The sequence below is a fragment of the Orycteropus afer genome, unplaced genomic scaffold (assembly GCF_000298275.1).
Source record: "Orycteropus afer afer isolate SDZICR_OR568_19922 unplaced genomic scaffold, OryAfe1.0 scaffold00347, whole genome shotgun sequence".
NCBI lineage: Eukaryota > Metazoa > Chordata > Mammalia > Tubulidentata > Orycteropodidae > Orycteropus > Orycteropus afer.
Genome location: NW_006921934.1, coordinates 1,410,211 through 1,435,379, shown reverse-complemented (window position 1 = coordinate 1,435,379; position 25,169 = coordinate 1,410,211). Strand labels below are relative to the sequence as shown.

Genomic DNA, 25,169 nt, shown 5'->3' with positions numbered 1-25,169 from the left:
GGTGGGGGCGGAGCGCGCCAAGCAGCGGTATGGCCGTTGCGCGCAGTGGCGCTCGCGGGCTGGGTCCTGGCTGCTGCCTGCTGTGGTGGGAGCCGCCGCCACTGCTCCCGCGCACAGCACCTTTGTCTTCGCGGGCCTGTGAAGAAGTTTGTGGTCCTAAGGAGGATTTCGCCGCTTGTGTGTTGTTTTTGGCTGAGGGCACCAGGCAGGCTGTCGGTGATGGCGTTTGTCTCCCTTACTGCGAGGCACTGAATCCCCTCGGCTGTGCACACACCCCCTCGCTCCCGGGCTTGGGCGCCCGGAAAGCTGCAGGTAACAGCGGGCGCCCGGTCCTGGGCAAGGGACTGGCGGGGAAGTCTTTTCGGCTCTGCAGAAGGGAAGAGGAGTTGGAGTGGGCGAAGGAGAGAGGAGGGAAGAACCGAGGGGATAGCGAGACTTGTAGGTGGGTAATGGGAAAGCAGGGTGGAAGGTGGGCGCGGGGGACTCGGCTGGGCGGATTTGCGGTTAGGTGCCCAGGGCGGTGACGAAATCTCACTTCGCAGAAAGACACCTGCAAAAGCTCTAGACTTGCTGGGGAGGTTTAGGAAACAGTTCGCAAGTGGACTGAGCTGGGCAAGCAGGGGTGAACCGGTCGAGGGGCAGGAATTCTTAAGCACACAGATGGAGGGGGGCGCGGTTATTTCCGCAAAGCGACCGGACGGAAGCCGCACCAGCAAGGGCTGAAACAGTTGTCTCATGACTTTTCACCTGAACTCTTGTCCCCCTTTCTGTCATGCTGCTCGCTACTCCTGCGTAGTTCGGGCGGTCCAGATACGGCCGTGAGGGAGCTGGGGGCCTAAGGATAGAGTATGTGTGTCTGTGAGAAAGGCGTGAGGAAGGAGAGGGATGTGCAGTCAGGAGGGAGGGTAACCAGCGTCGGGGGATTTTTTTTCTTCCCAGCCCCATTTTGGGACGCTTTTCGCCGCTCGCTTGATCCTAGGGACGCATCCTCTGTGCCACCAGGATCTCCTAGCGGGCATCAGGTTTAGACGACACCGGGGTGCTCGAAGGCAAGGACGTGGGACGGAGCCAGTAGGGCCGTCCTGTGAGAGGGGAGGGTTCCCCCAAGCCCACAACTTGTCTGAGAAACACCTGGGAGAGGTCACCTCCCTTCTCCCAAACCTAAACTGCCGCTTTCTTCGGGCTTCCTCCAGGTGAAGCGGCCCACGTTCTTGCCCGGAGAGAGAAACTTTGGACGCAGAACTGTTTAAAATAGGGGTTTTATTTCATTCACTCATAAGGCTCCATGTGGTTCTAAACATAGGCCCATTTCGTAGTTTTAGAGAAGCCTCGCTGGAAACAGTCCAGCGGCCCCCAAAATCAGGTGTTAAAACAGCAGCAAAATCAGCTTTTAGAGTCAGAGAAAGTCTCCCGCCCTTTTTTTTCCTTGGTCCAGACTCGGTTGCGGCTCAGTCCCTCCGCTGAGAGGCGCTAAAGTCAACGCGCATTCGGTCCTGTCCCAACCCGGTCCACGCTGGACATCTGGGGGAGGTCGCTTTACATTCGCCAGTGCCCACAATACCTTACTCTCTTCCCCTCCTCACACACACACACACACACACACACACACACCGCGTCACCCCAAACCCAGAGAGAGGCCACGAGCTGCCGACAGTGCCTGTCTCCTCCCGCGCACTGCAGCGATAAGCCGCCCGGACACGGACAAGTCCCCAAGGCGCTCTCCCGCGCGGTGCAGACGCTGAAGTTCAGAGGCGCAGCCGCCAGTTCTGCCTGAGTGGTTCTGCTGTCACGGTCTGCCTCGCCTCCAGTCCTCCTTCTCCCTCTCAGAGTCTTCCTGCTCCGGGTTTAAGTTGCCTATCTAAATCTTGAGACAGCGGCTCATTCTTGGGGTCCCAAGCTCAGACACCCGACTGGCGCCTTTGCACGGCGCTCTATATCGCCACTCGCTCAGAGGCTTCGGCACTTGGCGCGCCACGGGCTAGGCCGCGCGCGCAAACCCAAGCCACGCAGTCTCCGCCTCCCTGACGCTACGGGGTTTCTCCTCGGTAGCCCCAGGCTAGGGAAGCCTTACCCCTCTGGAATCAAGGGTTCAGTATATTCCATAGTTTTTCTCTGATTGGGGTTTATCTAAGCCAGCGCATTCCCACCGTCACAGAATTGGGGATAGGAGAGAAGGTGTGAGGGAGGTGAATGGTTTGAGCGTGGGAGGGGGGTGGAAGCTCTTCTCTTTTTATCCAACACAGGAGAAAATGCACCCCCCCCCACACACACACACACGCAACCCCTCCTCAGCCAAGTCAGCTCCATTTGGCTGTTGAGAATGAGGGTGGGGAATGGGGTGGAGCAGGGAAGGCAGAGGAGGTGTAGTACGTTAGTAGAGGCTTGTTGAACTCCTGAATCTTGGTTTGATGCGGTCGTTGTTGGGGATATTAATCCCCCGTGCGCAGCCTGAGCGGCCGGCGCGCTTTGTGGTGCGGAGCAAGGTATGGGCGGTAGCATTGTGCTCGCGCAGTGAATGGGAGGCCGTGGGACGTGCCGTGACCTTTCTCAGTGGTGTGAGTGAGCTGCAGGTCCCGGGAACCCCTCTACCCTTTGTGCCCCTCGCTGTGGTTGAGTCTTTCCGACTTTTGTAGGGATCTTATAAATAAATAAGGGGAAACGGGACGGGGAGAAAAGGGAGAATGTGAGAAAGCCCTAGGCCTTTCGATTTACACCTCCCCAGGAGAGGCGGAGGAGCTCTGGTAGCATAGTGCCTAAGGCACTTGACTGCTCACCAGAAGGCTGGCGGTTCAAACCCATCAGCCACTCCTCGGAAGGAAGGTTGGGCAATCCTACCTCCGTAGTGGTACTGCCTCGGAAACCCAAGGAGGGGTCGCTATGAGTCGGGGCCGACTCGATGGCAAAACAACAACAACAACAACAAGGAGAGGCGGAAAAATGACCCTCCGTTTGCCTTGACAAATACTCAGTAGTGGCACAGCGATCCCCTAATAAGCGACGCTACACAAATCTTCTAGGTGGGGCTTCTTATTCTCCCTGACAGAGGTAAAGTAAAAATCCCCAATCATGAAGATGGTTTGGCTCTTTGGGGGAAAAACTCATTTCCCAAGACCAAAGTGCTATCCTAGTAAGCCCCTGAGTGTGAAGGTGTGTGTGTGTGTGTGTGACACAGAGAGAAAGAGAGAGAGAGAGAGAGAGATAGAGAGAGAGTTACACAGGACCTCAGGAACCAAATATGCATGCCAAAAGTACGGGTCAGGAGAGCGGTGCATTTAAGTTTTTTGGCCAAGTTTGAGTTTTAATAGAATAAAAATGCCTGCAGTAAACCTGAAAGATGGCTTTGAGCATGTTTCTGTTAGTCGGTCCATTTCGGCCTTTTCTAAAATCGATTGTCTGTTTTCTCTCTATTCTACCCAAAAAAGATTAGCTGTTTACCAAGCCCTATTAACAATTAACTCACATGAGGGCCCTCCCCACCACCAAACATCCATACCATAAATCTTCCCTGATATTTTAATACACAGTAATCCTAAAACTCAGGTTTTAGGGGTGTTTAAGGATGACAAACTATTTATTATCTTTTGTATATGTTATATCTATGCTTGAAAAAAAATCAGCAAATAGCCTATTTTAAAACAGCATATCCTGATTTATTTTTTATTAAAGTTTATATTTAAACATAATTATTTCTTGGTGATTTTTTTCTTTTGCCTATCTAGGCTTAGAAAAAAATTTTTTTGGGGGGCTACTGGAATGGCAGATTTGCAAGTACAATTTCATCTGCACAGAGGAACAATAGCTTTCAGTTGCACAAAGGATTTCTCCCACCCTGAATTCAGACCACAATGCCTCTTGCACTGATAATAGCTTCTGAAAAGATTTTGTAATGCAGAGAATTAATACATGATTATTTCTGCCTGACTTCTCTCATTTATTAGAATTCTGTGGTGAATTTCAAATTAAAAATAGTTCAGTTAACAGCTTTAAAAAATACTTTAAAAATATTTTAAGACACCACCCCCTCACCATATTTTTAAGTTTGGTCACTTGCCATGGCCTGAAAGCTGCTAAAAAAAATTTATCATCTTTAAAGTATAGTTGCTATATTTTAGTAAATATACTTTAGTAAATTTAGTGTAAAATTTCCAAGTAATTTTAAGGTGTAGCAAACGAAAAACAGATTTGTTATAGCAAGTTATTAGTAGTTGCTAAAACTAATTTTTTTTTTTTATCATAGTAAAGTAAAAGTGCAGAAAAGTACAGGATGAGGTTGGGTTTACAAATCAAATTTCTTAGCAATAATACAAATGAAAACATTGACAATGTTAGAAGTTTAATGTAATTGAACTTGAATGCCTATGTATATAAGTTTTTTGGTACAAAAATACTTTAAAATGCAAGTCAGTGACTTAGATTATGAGTTCTTATTAACTGGTTACATTACACAGCCTTGCTACCTGTCAGCAAGTATTTATTACAATTAAGTTTTGTGTTTGTATGGCTGTCTCAGGTTCAGGTTTAGATATGGAATGTTCTTTTTTCTTTTCTTTTAAGCTTATCAAATGGACAGGTAAAAGAACTTTTTAAGACATTTTACCATAAATGGTTCACAAGATGATATAAAGGAAGCCCCATTGCACCTTTACCAGCACAGATCAAAATAATTTAAATTAAGTCAAAATGATGTCTATAGATTCTAATTTCTAAGAGCAATTCCACAAATTGTCTGCTTTGGCCATATATTTCTTTTAATCACAATATTTCCAATATTTTATATTCTAAAATGAGGATTGGAGAGTGGACAAAATACGTATTTTGACCTTCAACTTCTCTCAAGATACAGCTAACTTGATATAACGCTTCATTTAATTATTCCTGATTTTTTTTTAAATCATATTAATTTGCATCTAGGAGCCTTGGTGGCACAGTGGTTAAAGCATTTGGCGGTTTGAACCCACCAGCTGTTTCAAGGGGAAAAGATGAGGCAGTCTGCTTCTGTAAAGATTTACAGCTTTGGGAACCCTATGGGGCACTTGTACTCTGTCCTGTAGAGTCGCTATGAGTTGGAATAGACTCCACGGCAATGAGTTATCCTGCATCTAAGGAACTTAGCATTAAATGCTTATCTGTGTGTGTATCCCACACCCTCAAATACACACACACACACACACACACACATATAATCTTTGTATGACTGTGTTATTCTTCCTTAACCTTCCTCCTCACTCATTCTCCTCTGTTCCCAAACTTTCAATAAACCAAGCTGCCAGAGTACAAAAAGAGGTATTCTGCTTTTAAAAGATGCCTGACTGCAAATGTCAGTTATAAATATTTAAACATTATTTTCTTTCAATTTCAAGTCCAGACTGACAAGATGCTTTAATTAGTCTGGAACTTTCTTCCAAGCCAGTCCAAGAGCAAGATTTCAGAAAGGAACCTGTAGTGCAGATGTAATAGTTTTGCCTTTGGGAGGCCAGTACCAAGGAGAAGTCAAAGAGAGGCCATGACACCCAGTAAAATTATGTCTGGGTCAGATATGATGCATTAAATTCACTTTTAAACCAATATCAGATTTTTTTTTTTTTAAAGCTCACGTTTAGCAGGAGTTTTAAGTTGTTTTTAACTACACGAAGAGGAAGGGAAAAAATATTGGAGTTATTTAAACTCAAGCACTTAGTCAAGGAAAGGAGTTCACTTTCTTTCTTTTTTATGGGTTGAAAACCCAACTTGCAGCCAACCCATCTTATCCAGAACTGATGTGTATTTTTCTACTTCCTTGTCGCTTCACTCTGCCACCTACTGAAACCGTTCCTGTGACACCCCTCCACACAACCACCCACCCACACTTGCCACCCTGCTCCCTAACCCCCAGCAGCTCTAGACAGGACGTTTGGAACTCGCAGCTGGGGCGGCTCCAGGTAAAAGTAACTTTTCAAGTTTTGTTTGAGGTACCCGCAGGCCAGTCGCTGCCGTCTCCTCCACCTTGGGGCAGATTGGATTCCCCAGCCTAGATGTAAGATCCTACGACCTTGATTTCAGACTCTGGTCACCCAACCATCCAGTGTCCTGCCCCCCCCCGCCCCCGTCAGATTCCATCCTCCCTTTCACTCCGCCGAATCCAGGACTCTCTAGACGTTAGTGCCCCCCACCTTCAAAGCCCCGCATTGCCAACCATGAGAGCAGCCTTGTCTGTCTAGGCCCTGCCGCCACGGGATTGCCAGCAGGTCCCAGGTTCATGCCCCATCCCCCTCTGGAAGAAGCGTCTCCTTAACGCCTGTAGAGGCAAACCTTGGGATGTCAGGCAAACCCTTCCCCTAATAGGGAAGCGGTGGCCAGGCGGCGAAGAACACTGGCCTAGGCAGCTGGGAATTGGGAGAGTGGAGAAAATGGAGCTCATATGGGATTGGGTCCCGCTCCTTCACCCTTTCCATTGTCCGCGAGCGATTGGGACCTAGCGAGAGTTGGGGTAGCTGAAAGGAGGAGGAGTTGGGGTGCCCTAGAAGGAGAGACCAGAACTCTTCAGGCAATCACTATCCTTGACATTTTTATTTGACCTTTGAATGAATTCCAAGCTCTCTGTGTGAGGGAGCAGCGGCGAGAGGAACTGCAACCCCGCAGCGCTGAAAGGCTCTCGCCGCTCTCCTAGAGAACAGTACTTGCCCCTGTGCCACCAACCCCAAGCAGCCAGGCGGCCGCCTAGGATTCTTTCTCTTAGCGGTGCGGTCGTCGCGAGCTGCCCGTGCTACCGGTCTGGAGGTGAACCGCCCCACTCCAGTGCTCTTGCTGCGAACGCTTGGCCGGGCCTGAGCGTGCCGGATCCTGGGAGGCAAGGCAAATGCCCATTAAAATACAAGCGCAATCCAACTGCTTCTGAAGTGTAACTCACTGCTAGGTCTCAATTGCCGTTCGCCTGACACTGCTTTAAAGCTGTGAGCCTGTTTGGTGCTCGTTAAAGGGATGAAGGCCTGTTAGAAACATAGTAACGTTCATGGATGATTCCACACCCCCTTTCCCCAACGCCCAGCATACTCAAGTGTTACTTTGGGGTTACTTGGAAGTGAATGTGTGTGTGGCACGTTCATAAGTGTGAGTGTAGTCGTTTGCCGGAGTGTGCATTGATGTGTACACCACATAAGGGGTGAGTTATGGGAGCACTCACAGAACCAGTTTGGGTATAAAAGCGTCTATGTGCGCCTTGTATCTCTATGCGGGAAGGTTGGTAAATCCTTATTTACAAGCGAAAACATAGGCCAGGGCGCTTGAAATCTCCTATTTCCCCAATATGAACAATTGGATGTCGGGTAGGGCATGCGTGGCATGGCGCCATTGCTGTGTTCCCGCGTGCCAGCGTGTGTGACTGGAGAGCTTTCTTGATAGCTGCGCCGAGCTCCGGAGCTGGCTGTGCGCGCTTTGCCCGCGTGGCGGAACAGCAGAGCCTCTCTACCCTCTGACAAGCAAGGTTTCCTTTGTTGTGGCCGCCTTGTTTGTCCGCCACTTCTGAGGTGCTGGTCCCATTGGAAGCTTGGGGCAGGCGCGGAGTCCGACGGGCGCTCGAGGCTCGCACCCTGGAGGGTCTTGACGATCGCGGCTCAGAGTGCCGGGCGCCTAGCCGGGAAAGGATGGCGTCGCGAATCCTCCCGCGACAGCCTGGCTCAGTGTGGGGAGGGCAAGGAACCATCATTTTTCAAACTAGCCACCCATTTAGATGTAGATTTTGACCTCTCACCCAAAGCCGGAGGAATCGGCGACCCTTTCAAGCGAAATGCTAATCCCAGGGAGCCGCGGGGCGAATCCCTGCCGCCAGATCCCAGCCCAAGACTGTGGACCCCACGCTCGCGCGCTATCCGCTGGCCAACGTCCCAGGGGCCGGGGTCTCCGGAGCCGCGAGTTCCTGCAGCTCTCCTTTCTTCACGCCAGCCGCCCGCGCTCAGAAACTGAGCGCCCCTCCCGGCTCCCCTGCCAGGGGTGGGGGCGGCCCGCCGGTCTCCGAGAGGAGGAGCTGGAGGCGGCGCGCAGGGCCCCGGCGGGGGCCGCTTTAAATGTGCCGCTGGACAGACGCGAATAATCAAACGCCGCTCGCCCGAGAGGAAGAGAACCCCGGGGGCGCCCCTCCACCGCTGCCGCGAGCCAGACCCGGACCCAAGCTTTCGGTCCCCGCACTGGGCTCCGGGCGGTGCGCTCCACGGGGAGGGCGCCTCCCCTCCCCTCCTTTGCCTGATTATGCCGCGTCGTGGTTGGATACCTCCTATTTATTTATTTGGTTTTGGCTCTCACCCCGCGTGGGGAGGGGGTGCGGGGAGTGGCTGAGGGGACGGCTTGGGGAGAGATTTGGCTTCCTTGCCGGGGGTGGGGGTTGGACGGTTCTCAGGAGTGACTTTTTTCTGGCAGCGGCTCCAAGTGCTTGGGAAGGCGGGCGGGGAGGAGGAGGAGAGGGATAGGAGAAAGGGAGGGGGGGGTCTCCTCGTCGCACTCTCCGCGGCGGAGAGCGAAAGTGCTGTGCGCCAGGGACCCAGCGGCAGCCGCGGGATTTGCGGCCACACCGGCTTCGGGAATCCGCGCCACACGCCCCCCGCTCTCGCTCCCACTCTCCTTCCTCCACCCCCCTCTGTCATTCTTGGCTCTCCCCACTTTCCCTCCCTCTCTTTCTTTCCTTCTCTACCGGGTGCTCCTCCTTCTCTTTCTTTAACATCCCCCTCCTTTCTCCTCTCCTCAATCCACCTCCCGCGGTTTACAAACCTAACCGTCCTCCTCCTAGCCGCGCATCCAGGCAAGAAAATCTGGGAGTCTTTTCTCATTTATCCCGCGTTTCCATTAACTCAGTCCCAGCACTAGCTAATCCGCTGTACTGAAGGCAAAAGGAGGCTAATTAATGACCAGCTTTTCCAGTCAAGACCAGCGATAATTGCTTTGGTGGCCTTTATGATTACAAGATAAAAATGGACCCGGCCTGACATAAGAGGCACTGTGTACACTGCAAGACAGGAGGAAATTAAGAGTTGGGTAGCTGAATACAGAGCAGAAAATTACTAATAGAAGAGAGATAATGAATAGGCCGGCTAGGCATTCATGGGGAAAAATCCATTTTGTTACCACGCGAAATTAGGTGGTGGAAAGGAGTTTGCTAATTGTTCTCATCTTGTAGCAACCAGGACTGAGGCAGGGGCGTGCTTTTCAATTCATTTCCCTAGTAATTGTGAAAAGGGTGTGCTGGCCAAGTGAGTCTCGCTGCAATTTGCAGGCCGGTCTTTTCATTTTCCTGTTGCGTTTTTAATTGTTGCTAATATACCTTATAATGAAGCTAATGAGGGGAAATCAGGGTACAACTTTTAGCATAGGGAAACAAGTGCACCAAAAGAACTTTCTAATATTTTTTTCCTGCATCCCCGCCCCTTGAAACAGTCAGACTGAAGGAGTTTGGAACCCTCATTTTTTACACCGCTCAAAACTGAACTCCCTAAACCATCCTCTTCTACACATCTTGTGGCAAAACAAAGAAAAACAACAAAAAAAAGCTTATGTGTAGAAGTATGTGCCTGGCAGACACTCATGTATGTGGAGAGTGACTTACATTGGCCCCTATCGTACCAATGAATGTAACTTTGAGGGCAAGCAGAGCGATTTCCAGGATGACAAATCACCTAAAATATTAAGAATATTAATATGAAGATTTATCAAATCAGTCCTATATTCTGTTATGTGTTAAATTATTTGACTTCTGTTGCTACTTGTAATCAAAACAGGGTCCAGCTATTCTCCATCCCTTTCTCCTGCCCTCACCCCCAGCCCTCCACTTTTGTTGTGCAGGCTCTGGATAAATTGCTGTATCCCCCCTCCCCATACTTTTTAAAAAGAAGGGATAAACAAATTATTTCACTTAAGGTAGCAAATTAGCTGCCAAATACTCTACATTGTTCAGTTTGGAAAGTGGGTGCCATTAAGAAGAAAAAAGTTATGCCTTTAACTTTCCTCTTGAAAATACTGTAGTTTGTAATAGTACTGTTTTAAATAACTACTTGTTTAAGGGGTGCTGCTGTGTATATCCGTCCTGTTGTTGTTTTCATGCCAACACAGAATCGTGTTCTGTTGATTTTCGCATTTCCAAGTTGCATTTTAAAAGTATGTGTGTCTTGGGTTTTTAAGAGGTCATGATTTATGAAGTACTAACATGCTACCTCTCTTCCTTTTTCTGCAGAAAAGCAAGCTCAAGCTTCTGCCTCATCAAGTAGAGCAAGAAGATTCCACCAAGTTCGTGGTCCTAACCCTGATCTCCATTGCATGCATCATTGGGGTCCTCTTGGCTTCAGGGGTCATCTACTGCCTGCGCCATAGCTCTCACTACAAACTGAAGGAGAAGCTCTCAGGACTAGGGGGGGACCCGGGCTCAGATGCCACCACTGCTTACCAGGTAAAAGGAGACTTCTTAAAAAACTGGTGTATTCAGTTCATTACCTGAACAGACAGACGGTTTAACTTCTCTCTGGTCCCTCCCCCATTCCCAGCAATGATTCCTTTATTCATGCTTTAGGATCTTTTATGATGACAATGTGGAACTTCTCATTAGCATTCATGTAAATATACTGCAACCACAGTTTTACAGCTCTTTATATTAATCTTATGCTGTTCTTGGATAGTCTCATGTTAGCTGTGAAAGCAAGTTGCTAATTAGAAATGTAGAAAAAGTATAATAGATGAATTATATATTATCTGTTATCTTTCTTAGTTTGACCACTATTAATGAAAAATGTCAGAGTTGCAAGATAAATTGGTTGTGTAGATGTTTGAAGATGTCCCTTAAATCATCAACTTCCTCAGGGTTTTATATGAAAAGATCCTTTGACCTGATCTGTTGCCACCCTTTGCTATTATTGGGATAAAGTGAAATATAATGCTGATAAATGGGAAGTAAACCAAGGATGTCTCCATGAGAACAATGGAGACAGCTGTGAACTGGTGGTACAGAAATATTACAGACAAATCTGGAAAATAAATTAGAAACCAATGAGATTGTGAAGAAGGCAGGTTCAGACCAAATTGGGCATAGAAACAATTCACAGTTTAGTTTGGAAGTAAAAATATACCTTCAGTTTTAACAGCAGTGCAAGCTTAGAATATATACAAGTCAGAGCATTTGATTTCTTTTAATATAAAATTATCATTTAATTCCCATTTGGGAAAGTAAAATAATTTACTTAATCTGTGCTTTAAAAGTTTAATAGATATATATTTGTGAAAGCTTTTCTCCCATTGGATTAGATTCTTTGTTTTCTCTAGTCACGTGATTATTATGTGTAATAGGCCTTGTAAATAATACATTGCATTTTACAATCATATATAAATTAAATATTATTATTCTATCACCAGAGTTACATGGGGGGTTGAGGATAGGCTCTCAAGCTCTTTCCAGAAAAATATCACCAAATTGCTCAGCAGTGTGTCCTTTATGAGGTCGTCTGAGCTAGAATTTCTCTGCCCTATGGGCCACTCTGACCCTGTGTGATTTAAAGAGAGCTGTGGGATGAATTTACAAAATCTCCAAGTTGAAAAGACACCAGGCGATAACTTCTCCCATCTCAAAAGCATTATGTATCGCCACCCAATTGAGAAAACTGGAGGTTTTCTAGAAGGGACTTACATGTCTGGTCATTAAACTCTTTTCCTTATAAAGAACTTCAGATGTGTTGAAGATGGCATTTCAGTAACAGTATGTAGCATTGCTTCAAAGCAAAAGAAAAATCACTTTTGAAAAAGAAGGCAGAAAAAGATGCACCTAAACGAGTAAGAGTTTATCCACAAATTGTATTGAGAAAGAACATCAATATAAAACAGGTCTTCAGGGCCAGGACTGTGTCAGTACATCAATAAATTATCACACCAGTTCTGTTCTATGTATGAAAGATGGAAGATCATACTGGCGTAGATTTTTAGAAAGCTTGGCATCCTTTGATATACTCTGAAATTCAAATATAAAATATTGATAGGATGGAAAGGTTGGACTTGCATGCCGAAATGACTAATTTTTACAAAAATGCAGGTTGCAAATGCATACTTAAAACTGAGTTTGTGATAATTAACAGAAAAAAAAATCTTCCCAGTGACAGCTCTAATTAATAGTATCTGTAATTAAAATCGTGCCCTTCCAGCAGGAAAATTGTTTGAATTTCTTGGAGTGACCTTTTTGCTGTTCCTCCTGGGGGCATGGTGGTTAAGTTGATATTGATTTTATAATGAGCTCTGGTTTGTTTAATAAGAATCTGTAATCCAGACAGTAAATGAAATGTGTGCTTTCTTCAATTCAGATTAATAAAAAGGGAAAAAAGAAAGAAAGAAAAAAAAAAACATTTTTCCTTTAAAATTATGATCTAGGAAAATTTGGAAATGAAATTATTCAAAAATTTTCTGTGTGGCTTAGTTTTGAAATCACTCCCTTTAGGGATCTACTTTAAATGTGAGACCTTGCCCCATCAAAGTAGTTTGTTTATTAGTCAGAAAAAGCTGGTGCTCAGCTATTGTTGCGTTCTTTTTGTTTATTTATTTATTTTTAGCAGAGTAGGACTCAGCAAATGGGGAGGAAGATTACATGATTTTTAGCTTGAAATTTAACTGAGTAGTATATTAAAGCCTCATAAAATTACAGCTATAAATAGAGAATATTTACATTTGAAAATGAAACAGGTATTAATTCAGTAATGTATCTATAGCTCATTTGGGTTTTCCATAGCTGCTACTGAGACTTCTTTGAGTTTAAAAATATGTCTGAAAAGTTTTTAAAATATTACAAACATAAAGTGATAAATTGCAGGCAAAGTTGTTGATTTAATCTATTTCTTCTTAGAAATATTGTATTTAGCTGATACTAGAGTGAGTGAGTGAGAAACTAAAAGTGAGCTTGTGGACAGACTTGTCATAGTTCTCGATCACTGGGTTACAAGGAAAATGGAAAAATGTGATAATTATGATTTATATCATGGGCACATGAGAGAAACAGTTAATTCATTTTTAAAAGTTGATGAGAAAGATTGTTGTGTAAGTTAGGTTAGAAGTAATTGAAGAGTGATAGAAGGGTAGGTGGCAACATAATAAGTTTCATTAATAGCAGGATTGTGAATGACCTTTTAAGCAAAAGAACCAGGTGTTGTCACTGAGGGAAAGAAGAGAAAAGGGAAGGAGAACAGGAATTCTGATAAGAGTGTGAAAAGGAGTAAAGCTCAGAGTTGCTATTTTGGGTGAGACATTGATGCCCTCTATTTATGAGAGTCCTCCTTCCCATGGAGTCTCAAAGTAGAATAAACTTGTTCCAGTGAAAGAACACTAGCTTTGGTATATTAGCAAGATGCTTCTAACAGAATCTGGGAGGCAGTTCATTATGTTGACTTCATAAAGTGTTTGTCTGCGTCAGCCCATACAAGGTACGTCTTGTAATATGCCTCCCATTGAAGATACTGGCAATCTCTGTAATACCCATGCATGCACATAGCTCATGGCATGAAATTTTGAGGTACAGTGAATCATGCAGTGTTTCTGAATAATCAGTAGGTTTTTCTTAACTTAGTTTCAAGGCATTAAGTATATTATAAATTAATAGATTCTAATGTGAACATCTTTAAGCAGTTTCACTTTTTCTTCCTCAAAATAAAACTACTTTATAGACAGAGTCAACATTTTAATGCTTATTTAGTTCACAGGTATGTGTGTGTATGTGAGAGAGAGAGAGAGAGAGAGAGAGAGAGATTTTTGTTTGCTTTACTTATTGGAAAATCAAATCTTTTTTGACAATCTCCTATACTTTTAACAAGATATCAATCTTATGAGATAATCTATCAAAATTTAATTTGCTCAGATTTGAAAGAATTGGGAATATTAACTTTCAGAATAACTGAAATACATTTTTAAAGGTAATTTTTTAATGGAATAATGACATCCACTTTTTTGCATCATATTTAGTAAATGTTTCTTTTAGTAAATGTTTTTTATGTATATAGGACATAGTATAATTGGATTAAGTTTGTGCTTCATTATCTAGAAGGCCAATTTTGTTTGCTTTTATTCTTTTTTTCCAAATTGGCATGGCATTTCATGTGTGTGTGTGTATATGTGTGTATCCTAAGAATAATGTAAAGGCACAAAAAAATTGTGAGATTTGGTGTACCAGTATACTTCATGTATTTTTTCATGTAGGTGCCCTATTTCTATGAGTGGTGATTGGGTGAAAACTGTGCCAAAAATAAGTCGTTAGATTATTAGAAGATATTCTCTTTCTTTCTCTCTATCGAGTCTCTTTTTTGAATGTTGCATCCATTTCTTTGATGCTTTGATCATCTTTGAACAGCAAGTTTAGTATTCTGCCAGCCCACTCTTCCTTCTATGACATGAGGGCAGAGACTCCTGTGGAATTTTCAGTTAGTTCTCTTTTGATGGTGTATTTCACAATATTGAGCAGGTTTCCTTGTGTACTTTGAGGCCTTTGGAACCAAACCCAGAGAAAAGCATGCATTCAGGCTGTGGGGACTGCCTATAAACAGAGCCTCTAAGTGCACATCTTGGTTGTCACTGCTCCCATTAGCAAGTGATTATTAATGTAATGACAGTGCGCATGGTGATTGCTGCTATTTGGGGATGTTCCATCAACTCGGGCTGATGTGTTTGTGAGTCCAAATGCACCCTGACTTCTAACCTCTGATTGAGGGTAGAGCAGGTTCAACAAAGAGAGGACATGTCACAAGTTGGCTTATTATCTTGGGTGTTGAATTAAGAGAGCTTTCTATTTCTAGATGAGTTTAAGCTTCTAGAATTGATGTAATCACTAGTAATAGAAATGGCAACAGGGTAGAATGTTCCCAATTAAGTTGGAAAACATAGTGAAATTTTCTGAGATTTACTTGACCCCACAAGTTTCTTTTCCATTTAATTCAGTTATATATCTTAGAATGGCTTTCTTTGCTTTGTATTTAAAATTTCAGATAAAAATATTTTTTGTAAATATCCAATAAACAAAATCTATCATACTCCAAAAAGTGGAAGGCACTCTGAAATAGTGTTAAAGACTTTTCTTTTTAGTATAATTTAGTAAAGCATGAGATTTAGAATTTTCCTAATTTTACCATTGTAAAAGAAGCTACTAAGTAGAATTCCTTAGGTAGAATTCTCTCAAAACTGTTCAGATACTGATTTGGTTTTGTGTGTGTGTGTGTGTGTGTGTGTTTATCTTCTCAGATAGATTCTGTACTCCTTGAGGGTAAAGGCCTTTTTATATTATACATGCAGAAATATGCTTGGGTTTAATAGTAAAATAAGTAAATATTTAGTTGTTGCCAGAGTCCGTGCTTCTTGAGCTAGTAATGTAATTACCTAAGGAAAACTTGCAAAATTTTTCTACAATGAGGGTAAAGGAATACATTTCTCCCCAACATTCTAAGACCTGTTTGTTTGTATGTGTGTTCAGTTTAAGATCATCAATGTTTAAGTTCAGCAAACTTGTATTGCAAGCTCAATTAAACCTTGTAAATACCTTTTTGCTTATGGGTCTGAAAATTTTTCTAGAAGATGTCCATTTGTAGTGCATTTTTCTTACAAGTTTTAAAGTTTCAAATATGCAGTTTCCAAAAGCAGTAACTAATGATCATTTTGCAGTTTTGCTCATGCAAAATATTTCATCAAATGTCACTCATGTGATTTGGAAAGAGATCTTCGAGAGAATACTGAAGTCTGAAAAGATTGCCAAATAAGTTTCTAAACATAAAAATAAGGCATGGTGCTTTGGCTAGTACATCAAACCACTTTCCTGGATCAGACATCAATAATTAGATCAGACTTAATTAAAAATAGCAGACCCCTCTGTGAGATATTTGGAAAATAAAAAATTGAAATGTCTGAAACATAAAAATTCAGAAGCCTGAATTCTTTGATTTCTTGTTGCTGCTATATTTACCGTGTTTTATTTTTATGTTGGTAAATTTATTAGCAGATCTGGATATTATTTGAATAACTTTCTTAAAAAGGAAATGAAGTTATTTCGTGCTATATATGAGAAAGAAGGAGAAGGAAAGGAAGACAGAGGGAATATTTACTTAGCCTTTGCTATGTGCTAGGTAAAACGAGCTCTGGTGGTGTAGTGGTTAAGACATTTGAGTGCTAACCAGAAGGTCAACAGTTCAAACCCATCTGCTGCTCTGTGGGAGGAAGATGAAGCAACGTACCTACGTAAAGATTAACAGCCTTGGAAACCCAAAGTGGGGGTCACTATGAGTCAGAATCCACTTGAAGGCAGTGGGTTTGGTTTGGGTTTTATGTGCTAGGTGACTTTTCCTGTGTTATCTCATTATGCTGTCTAACAGCCATGGAAAGAAGGTATCTCAGAGGCTCAGAAAAGAAAGTATTTGTGGTCACAACCAGCAAGCAAAGAAGTTTAGATGGTCTCTATGGAAAGTGTACAGGTTTGATTTACTTCACTATAGGTAATATTTAAGTATGCTTTTCCATTTCACTGTCAAAATCAGGGAATGCTTCCTTTTTTTTTTTTTTTTGCCAAGAAGCTGGAAGAGTTCCTCAGTGACACACTTTGCACACTGAACAATTCTTTAAGAATTCCTTTTCTTCAGCTCTCCAGCTGTCCTCATGATGAGTCACCAAACCCAAATCCAAACCCACTGCTGTCGAGTCAATTCTGACTCATAGCTGCCCTGTAGGACAGAGTAGAACTGCCGCACAGGGTTTCCAAGGCTGTAATCTCTGTGGAAGCAGACTGCCACATCTTTCTCACACAGAGGGGCTGGTGGGTTCAAACTACCAGCCTTTCAGTTAGCAGCTGAGCACTTAAGCACTATGCTACCAGGGCTCATTTGTGATGTGTCAACCAACTACTATTTAACGAGTGCTCCTGAAGGTGTTGTAAAGGTTCTTGAAATCCTGTGCAGGTCAATCTTGTTTAATCCTTCCAACCATGGGAGGTAAGCAGGGTCAGTATTGTCATCCCTGCTTTATAGTCACTTGTTATGACTTATTCAGGATCACAGAGGTAACAAGTACCAGAACTAGAATTAGGAAATATTTGCTAATGCATTGAGATTTTCAATCTCACGCTTTTTCCCACTACCGCATGGAACCATTAAGTGAGCTGGCCAAGGTTGCACAAGATCCCTTATCTTCTGATTCCTAGATCTATGATATTTCCTCTCCATTGAAGGTATTATAGGAGATTTAGAAAAAGCAAGCATCATTTCTCTTCAAAGTTTATACTCTTTTGTAGGAGAAGAGTGAAACAATAGTAAATAACACAAGTTCTAAGTAACTGAGAGATAATATGTATGACATAAGATTCCTTGGGTGGCACAAACTGTTAAGCACTTAACTACTAGCTGAAAGGTTGGAAAATTGAATCCACCCAGGCACCTCAGAAGACAGGCCTGGCGGTCTGCTTCCAAAAGATCAAAGCCTTGAAAACCCTAAGGATCAGTTGTACTCTGCACTCAGAAGATCACCATGAGTTAGAATTGACTCAACAGCAACTAACAGTGACATATATGGTATAAAAATCAAATGCTGCAGAATTTCAAAGGAGAGTACAAAGATCCAAGATACCTGGTAGTTAGAGAATTCCACGATGGAATCTTGAAGGATAGGCAGGGCATAGATGGATGGAGAGAGAGGACATTCCAAGCAAGAGATTTGAGGAGAAGCACTACTAGGTGTTGATATTCATTTTGGGGGCCAACTTCACAGGCTCAGAGCATTTTGTCAAGCAACGGAGAGTAACTGTAACAAAATAGAGAGTTGTGATAGAGTAACTGTAATAGAGATCTTAGAAGTTAGACAGAGTTTACACTGGAGGTAGGAAACACTGGGAAAGTGGTGAACAGTACACTATAGGCCACTAGGCCATAGGCTGTTCTATACAGCACCACTCAGTTTCTTTCCAACTTTGTGATTCTACGATAAGTACAAAGTCTGTCCTTTTTGGCAAATGTGGAATGGATCAACTTCTTGGTGCTGCTGTAAAACACCTCCAACAGAAAGGGGGAGCAATATGCGGATGTCTTTTCATTCCATTCCATTATTTTCTTCTTTCCCGCTTGTATAGACAGACGTGTATGATTATATGGAGAAGAGGAATGTGATACTTTTCATTTTTTAAATGCATTATTGTTGTTGTTGTTGTTATGTGCCGTCAAGTCAGACCCGACTCATAGCAACCCCTCCTTGGGTTTCCGAAGCAGTATCACTATGGAAGTAGATTGCCCCATCTTCCTTCCGAGGAGTGGCTGGTAGGTTTGAACCGCCAGCCTTCTGGTTAGCAGTCAAGTGCCTTAGCCACTATGCTACCGCAGTACTTTCTGTTCCTTCCGGCATCTGAGCCAGAGTTTTGGCAAAACACCTCTCTGAGGCTTATTTTTCTCATCTATGAAATGGGAAGAAGATATGCTTTGACCTCTTAGCTGAGTTATTGTTAAGATCAAGTTCATTAATGTAGCTGTACATGCTTTCTCAGCTGTCCCATTCTGCTTAAGTATAAAATATTTGTAGTGGTTAAACCAGAAAAACCAAACCTGTTGCCTTCAAGTTAATTCTGATTCATCTCGACCCTGAAGGACAGAGTAGAACTGCACCATCAGGTTTCCAAGGCTGTAAATCTTTTACAGAAGCAGACTGCCACATATTTCTCCCAAGGAGCAGCTGGTGGGTTCGAACCACCACCAACCCTTTGGTTAGCAGCCGGGTGCTTTAACCACTGAACCATTGGGGCGCCTTTGTAATGGTTATAGGTACTCAGAGATGTTTGTTGATTAGCATTGCATACTTCTGACTTGTTTGTACTCCTGCTGAGTTACTGAGCCACCCTTTCCCAAGGTATACATATATTTTACATATTCTTCTTTGTATGGACTATTCTTTGTCCTTTAGCTTAGATTCAGACCAGTGGGATACATTTTCTCCACCAAAACTTAGGACATACAACCTGCAAAGAAAGCTTAGACATCTAGGGAATATGGGAGAGAATACACGAAATCTAGACAGTGCTATAAAATTCAAGACATTTTTTGGAAGGTATTTTACAGAAGGCACGTGTCATGAAGTAAATGTGAACTTTTGTGTAGTCCTTTTTCTCTGCCATCTTTCCAGGACCAGAAGTCAATAAAATCAGTCTTGGGATATGTACACAGAGCAACATTAGGTTCAAGAATGCAATTTTAGGCATTGTTGTTGTTGTTATGTGCCGTCAAGTCAGACCCGACTCATAGCAACCCCTCCTTGGGTTTCCGAGGCAGTATCACTACGGAAGTAGATTGCCCCATCTTCCTTCCAAAGAGTGGCTGGTGGGTTTGAACCGCCAGCCTTTTGGTTAGCAGTAAAATGCCTTAGGCACTATGCTACCAGAGCTCCCAATTTTAGGTGTAGGTCTCTTTAATGTGACGGAATCTACTCTTTATAAAACCCCACCCCACCCAAGGAATTGTATCATTCCCCTCAATCTGAGAAGTCCAGCAGTGGGAAATTCTTCATAGAGAGAGAGGAAACGTCTGTGCAGTAAAATGTAACTAGAGAGATCTGCTGCTTGATGACACTGTCAGATTCTGATATGAAAGGATGCTGAGCTATTTTGAAATGAAGTGAATATTGGGAGATGAAGAAGCTGAAAGAAGTAAAGGGAAGTGTAAAAAGTTGATTAAGGGACTTTAAAATGGATGGTAGAAATGTTTTCATTTATGTCCTTTCCAATATTTAAGCTCATGGAAGAAAGAAACTACAGTACTTTCTCTTCCTTTTGGCATCTGAGCCAGAGTTGTCGGCAAAACACTTCTCTAAGGCTCATTTTTCTCATCTATGAAATGGGGAGGAAATGTGCTTTGACCTCTTAGCTGAGATATTTGCTAAGATCAAGTTCATTAATGTAGATGTAAATACAACCTGCAAAGAAAGCATAGACATCTAGAGAAAATGAGAAAGAATACATGAAATCTATGTGTGGAAGAAATTTTAGAGGGTAGGAAATAGGTGATGGAGGGCAGATATAAATAAGATAGATACATTTCATCATGAAGTATAACAGACTCCTAAAATGTGGCTTTAGTTCAGAGAGGTCTGTTTCCCACTAATCCTTAGCTTTTCCTCTCAGCACTTCCCTTCCTGCCGTCCCACCTCCTTGCTGGGAAGTTGAGCTTGGCTGTATACAATGTGGAGTCCTTGGGTAGTTCATGGAGGCTTCCTCCTCAGAGCCATGGCAAACTTCCTTCAGAGAAACTAAAGTTTTTAATGTGTGGGGATAAAACGCCTGTCTAGGCCTAAAATAGCCTTTCAGTGACAGCCTTGTGCACATTAGCCATAGAAAGAATCCCACACACGTGCACAAAAGGAAATGGGCCAGGAATGTTCATTTTGGTCCCTCAGATACTCATGCCATCTGCGCTTTAAAGCAAACTTCTTCATCCCCTTGCCTTGATGGCCACTAGAGAATGTGTGCTGCAGTGAATAGCATTATCTGCAGTGAAATGCATTAGCCTGTCAAACATAGCATGCCCAACTCTAAACACAACATGTACACTGGCATAAAAGAAGGTAAGAAATTATGTAAGGTGGGAGAATGAGGAATATTGGTTCAAGCCTTCAAAGGAATATAGGAGTTGAGTATTTATAAGGAAAGAAAGCTTTGGAAAGAACAATTGCACAATCAAAGCAAGAAGAATCAGGCAGATGGAAGTAGTTTCCAAATGGCAAACAACAGACATTTAAAGGGAAGAAATAAGCAAGACTGACTTAGCCAGCAGTCTGAGAAGTTCAGAACATTGGAAAAAGCCTCTAAATTTAGAGTGACTTCTACCGATTTGGTTGTCTCTCCTGAACAACAAAATGGCACAAATGGTTTGTGACTACTAATCGAAAAGTTGGTGGTTCAGACCTACCCAGCAGCATAGCAGAAGAAATGACTGACAGTCTGCTTCTGTAAACATTTCTGTAAAGAAAATCCTGGGGAGCAGTTCTACCCTGTAACACAGGGAATCACCATGAGTCAGAATCAACTCGAAGGCAATTGGTTGGGTTTTGGTTCCCTGACCAGTGATAGGACTCATGATTAAAATTGCTTTTCTCCAGCGCTCAGAGTTCTGTTTACTTTGCGCTCTTTGGCTCTTATGTCTGGGATTTCCTTTCTGCTTTCTTAACTTTCTGACTTTGTTTACCCGTAGCCAGCAGCACCACTGAGTGCTGAATTCTGTCCAAGGCTCTTGCTCACTTTTGTGCGCCCCCCACCCCAGGCTACAATCACTGGAGCTGAATGAAGCTCCCTTGAAGGGTGCCAGCATTAGTGTTGGGTAAACTCTCCTTGAGGTGGCTTGAGGAAGAAATGCCCCAGAGAGCCTCAGGCAACTGTGGAAGTTCTGGATTGGTGAATTTAGTAACAGTCCAGAAAGTATTTTTCTGGAAAGCTTATTGCCTCTAAGAATGTTAGTGTTTGTTGTCCTCAAATCAATTCCAACTCAATAGATATAATAACAAATTTTATTTTAAATTAGAGTAGAACCAGTAGAGGAGTCCCTAAGTGGCATAAACAGTTAAGTATTTGGTTACTAACTGAATGGTTGGTGTTTGAACCCACTCAGAAGCACCTTGGAAGAAGCCTGGCTATCAGTTTTTGAAAGGACACAACCATTGAAAGCCTTATGGAGCATGATTCTACTGTGAAACACATGGGCTGACCAAGAGTTGTGCTTGACTTAATGGCAGCTGGGGTGGTGGGGGGAGCTACTACACATGCATAAAGGGTTTTATGGTATTAAATGTGTGGTAGAGATAAGAAATGCTGTGATAATCCAGGTTAGGGTGGTCAGGGAAGGCTCCTTAAAGGAGGTGAGCAAGATGGCTTCAGAAAAAAAAAAAAAAAAATGGAGGTAGCAAATTTCAAGGGGAAGAATGGAGTGGACAAAGCCAAGAAATTTTAAGCATGCTTATTGGGCCATGGGTGGACAGGTTTTCCTGGAGGAAGGGAAGGAGATAAGTTTGGAAAAGGATGAGTCCAGATCTGAAAGAGTCTTGAATGCACAAATAAAGTAAGGGAATTTCAAGGACTAGGCAGGTCTTTCCCTGCCAGGTTTAGATTGGTGCTGGACATGAGTCTATGCAATGTTACAGTCATTTCTTCATTTCTAACAGTAACAACTTGTTTTCTTACATTAAAACCCACTGCCATCAAGTAAGTGACCCCCATTGGGTTTCTGAGGTGGTAAATCTTTGTGGAACTTCTTCCTTCCACAGAGCAGCTGGGGGGTTTGAAACACCAACTTTCTGATTAACAGTCAGATGCCTTAGGCACCAAACCACCAGAGCTGGTTTTTTCTTCCATTAGGTGAGCCAAATGATAGTGTTGCTCTTCATTTCATTAATAATTCTTAAACTGTGTTACTCAAAATATTTGCTTCCATTGGAATTTTCCTATTAAAAAGGATTGCTGATAATTAAGACTAGAATCTAAGGAGCTATGGTGGCACAAACAGTTAAACATTTGGCTGCTAATGGAAAGGTTGGCGGTTCAAACCCAGCATAAGAGTTAAGGCTTTGGCAGTCTGCTTTGTGAAGATTACAACCAAGAACACCCTACAGGGTAGGTACAGGGTAGTTCTCTATCACATGGAGTCACTATGAGTTGGAATGGGTTTATCAACACCCAATACCAACAACTGTAAGGATGCATCTGGGTAAGTTTTTTCTTTATTAGCAGAATACGAAGTACTAATGCAAAAGGTCTGTGAGGTTAGGAAGGCGTTAAGGAGTACTCTTTCCAAGATGTTTTGATGTATAAAATGATCATTCAATAAAAAGGAACTTGAGAGGCAATATAACAATAATACAATAATTGTTGTTGTTATTAGTTGCCATCCAGTTGATTCTTACTCACGATGATTGCATGTAAGTTAAGTATCTGGGTGTGTGGTTGAGTGTGTCTTTGTGTGTGATTGTTTGGAGAAAGAGCAAAAGGGAGGTTCATAGTATGTTAGCAAATAAAGTCAAGTGTTTTAAAATGCATAATTTTGTATGGCATTTGAGGAATATGGATATGAAACACAGGTTTAAACTTGGATTGACTTTATGAAGCTTAATAACAAACTGAGTTTGTAAGTGATAGATGTGAGATTAGTCACATGCACAGGATGATGTTGACATCAATATGTAACTAGACTTAAATCCTCTAATTAAAGTAAAAATTTAATTTACTCTATAGGTAGGGAGCTCTGCTACTATAGTGCCTAAGGCATGTGACTGCTAACCAGAAGGCTGGCAGTTCAAACCCACCAGCCACTCCTTGGAAAGAAGGTTGGGCAGTCTACTTCCATAGTGATATTGCCTTGGATACCCAAGGAGGGGTCACTATGAGTCAGGTTTGACTTGGCCACAGTGAGTTTGGCTTATAAATAAGCATTTCATCATTTTCATTTTTTTCTAAAGAAATGAAATATAAGAATAAGCAATAAATATTCCTAGAATTACATCTTTCTTACATCCTCAAAACATATACTTAACCAGAAAAGATGTTCTCAAGTTGGAGGAAGTAAGATATAGACTCATCTGTTTTTTTTAAAAAAGATTAATTGGAACAGTGTGCTGTATCTGGTTTACATGTTTCAGAATTATTTTTCCTTTTGGCTTTCTTATCCTCTACCAGATTTGAGGAGAATAAAAATACTAAATCGAGATCCCCACCACATTTACAATTGAGATGCAAGGCGGGGAAACTAGGGAAAAAAAGTCTTGTTTTGTTGGTTCCTTTCAAAACTTTTACTTTCTGACCTTGAACACTGTATTTCCCTGATGATGGGAGTATAATGTACATTTTAATTTTGCTCAGCCTTTCCTATTCACTGTGGTCCACTTGCATCTAGATATAGATTTTTAGGTCATATCTTAATTCTACAGATTTCGAATTGATTCCAAATGAGAAAGCAAAACAAAGGTGCAATAAAATGACCCTTGTCCCCTCTGAACAGCAGTATCGCCACTCGCAGATTGCTCCACATTGTCTTCCTACCACTGCCTCTCTCCCTTCCAAAAATTTACTTCCCCTAATATGTCCTTCTTAAAACGGAAGGTAATCTCTCACCGTTCATTCACTGGTTTTGCTCAAGGGCCATTTAAAATTTTTATTTCCTGTGTGATATCAGAAGGAGCTCTGGTATAGTGGTAAAGACATTTGACTGCTAAACACAAGGTTGGTGGTTTGAACCTGTCAGCTGCCCTGCAAAAGAAGAATGAGGCAATCTGCTTCTGTAAAGATTTACAACCTTGGAAGCCCAGTAGGGGTTGCTATGAGTCAAAATTGACTCAACTCAATGGCAGTGAAATTTTATTTATTTATGTATGTATTTAATGTAATATTGGAGTCTCTGGGCCATGTAAATTGTTAATGCACTCAGCTGCTAACCAAAGGGTTGGAGGTTTGAATCTACCCAGAAGTGCTTCAGAAGAAAGGCCTGGCAGTCTACTTCCAAAAATTAACCATTGAAAGGTCTTCGGAGCACAGTTCTACTCAAACACTCGTGAGGTGACCACAAGTTGGAATCAACTAAATAAAAAAAACCAAACTCAACTGCCATTGAGTTGGATCCGACTCATAGTGACCCCTCCTTGGGTTTCTAAGGCAGAATCACTGTGGAAGTAGATTGCCCAGCCTTCCTTCCAAGGAGTGGCTGGTGGGTTTGAACCGCCAGCCTTCTGATTAGCAGTCAGATGCCTCAAGCACTACACCACCCATCAACTGGTATGGAAATATTGTGCCTTTTCCTTTATTGGTTGCAGATAAGACTTTTAAATCTTGTTAACAGGCCTTAGTGCAGCCCTGCTAGTACAGTGGTTAAATGCTCAGCTCCTAACCAAAAGGTTGGTGGTTTGAACCCACCCAGCAGCTCTATGGGGGAAAAACCCTGCAATCTGTTTCTGTAAAGATTACAGCCTAGGAAACACTATGGGGGCATTTCTCCTTTATGGAGTCTCTATGAATCAGGAGTGACTCAATAGCACCCCACAACAACAGGCCTTAGAGATCAGAGTCCTTTATTTCACAGCTGAGATCGACACTCAGAGATTAAAAGTGACTTGCCCATGGTCACCAGCTTGTTATTGGTGAAACCACTAGAGCTCGGGTCTTCAGAGTTCTGTTGCAGAACTCCATACAGTGCTCACAGTCATCATGC

General features: G+C 42.8%; 1 protein-coding gene across 1 annotated transcript in view; it reads left to right on the top strand.

Annotated features, from left to right (window-relative positions):
• PTPRN2 (protein tyrosine phosphatase receptor type N2) overlaps positions 1 to 25,169 on the top strand; it is a 1,483,255-nt gene that overhangs the window by 1,270,418 nt on the left and 187,668 nt on the right. The window contains exon 16 of the mRNA XM_007952571.1: positions 10,193 to 10,405. Coding sequence (XP_007950762.1) covers positions 10,193 to 10,405 — 213 coding nt within the window. The remainder of the gene's footprint in view (positions 1 to 10,192; positions 10,406 to 25,169) is intronic.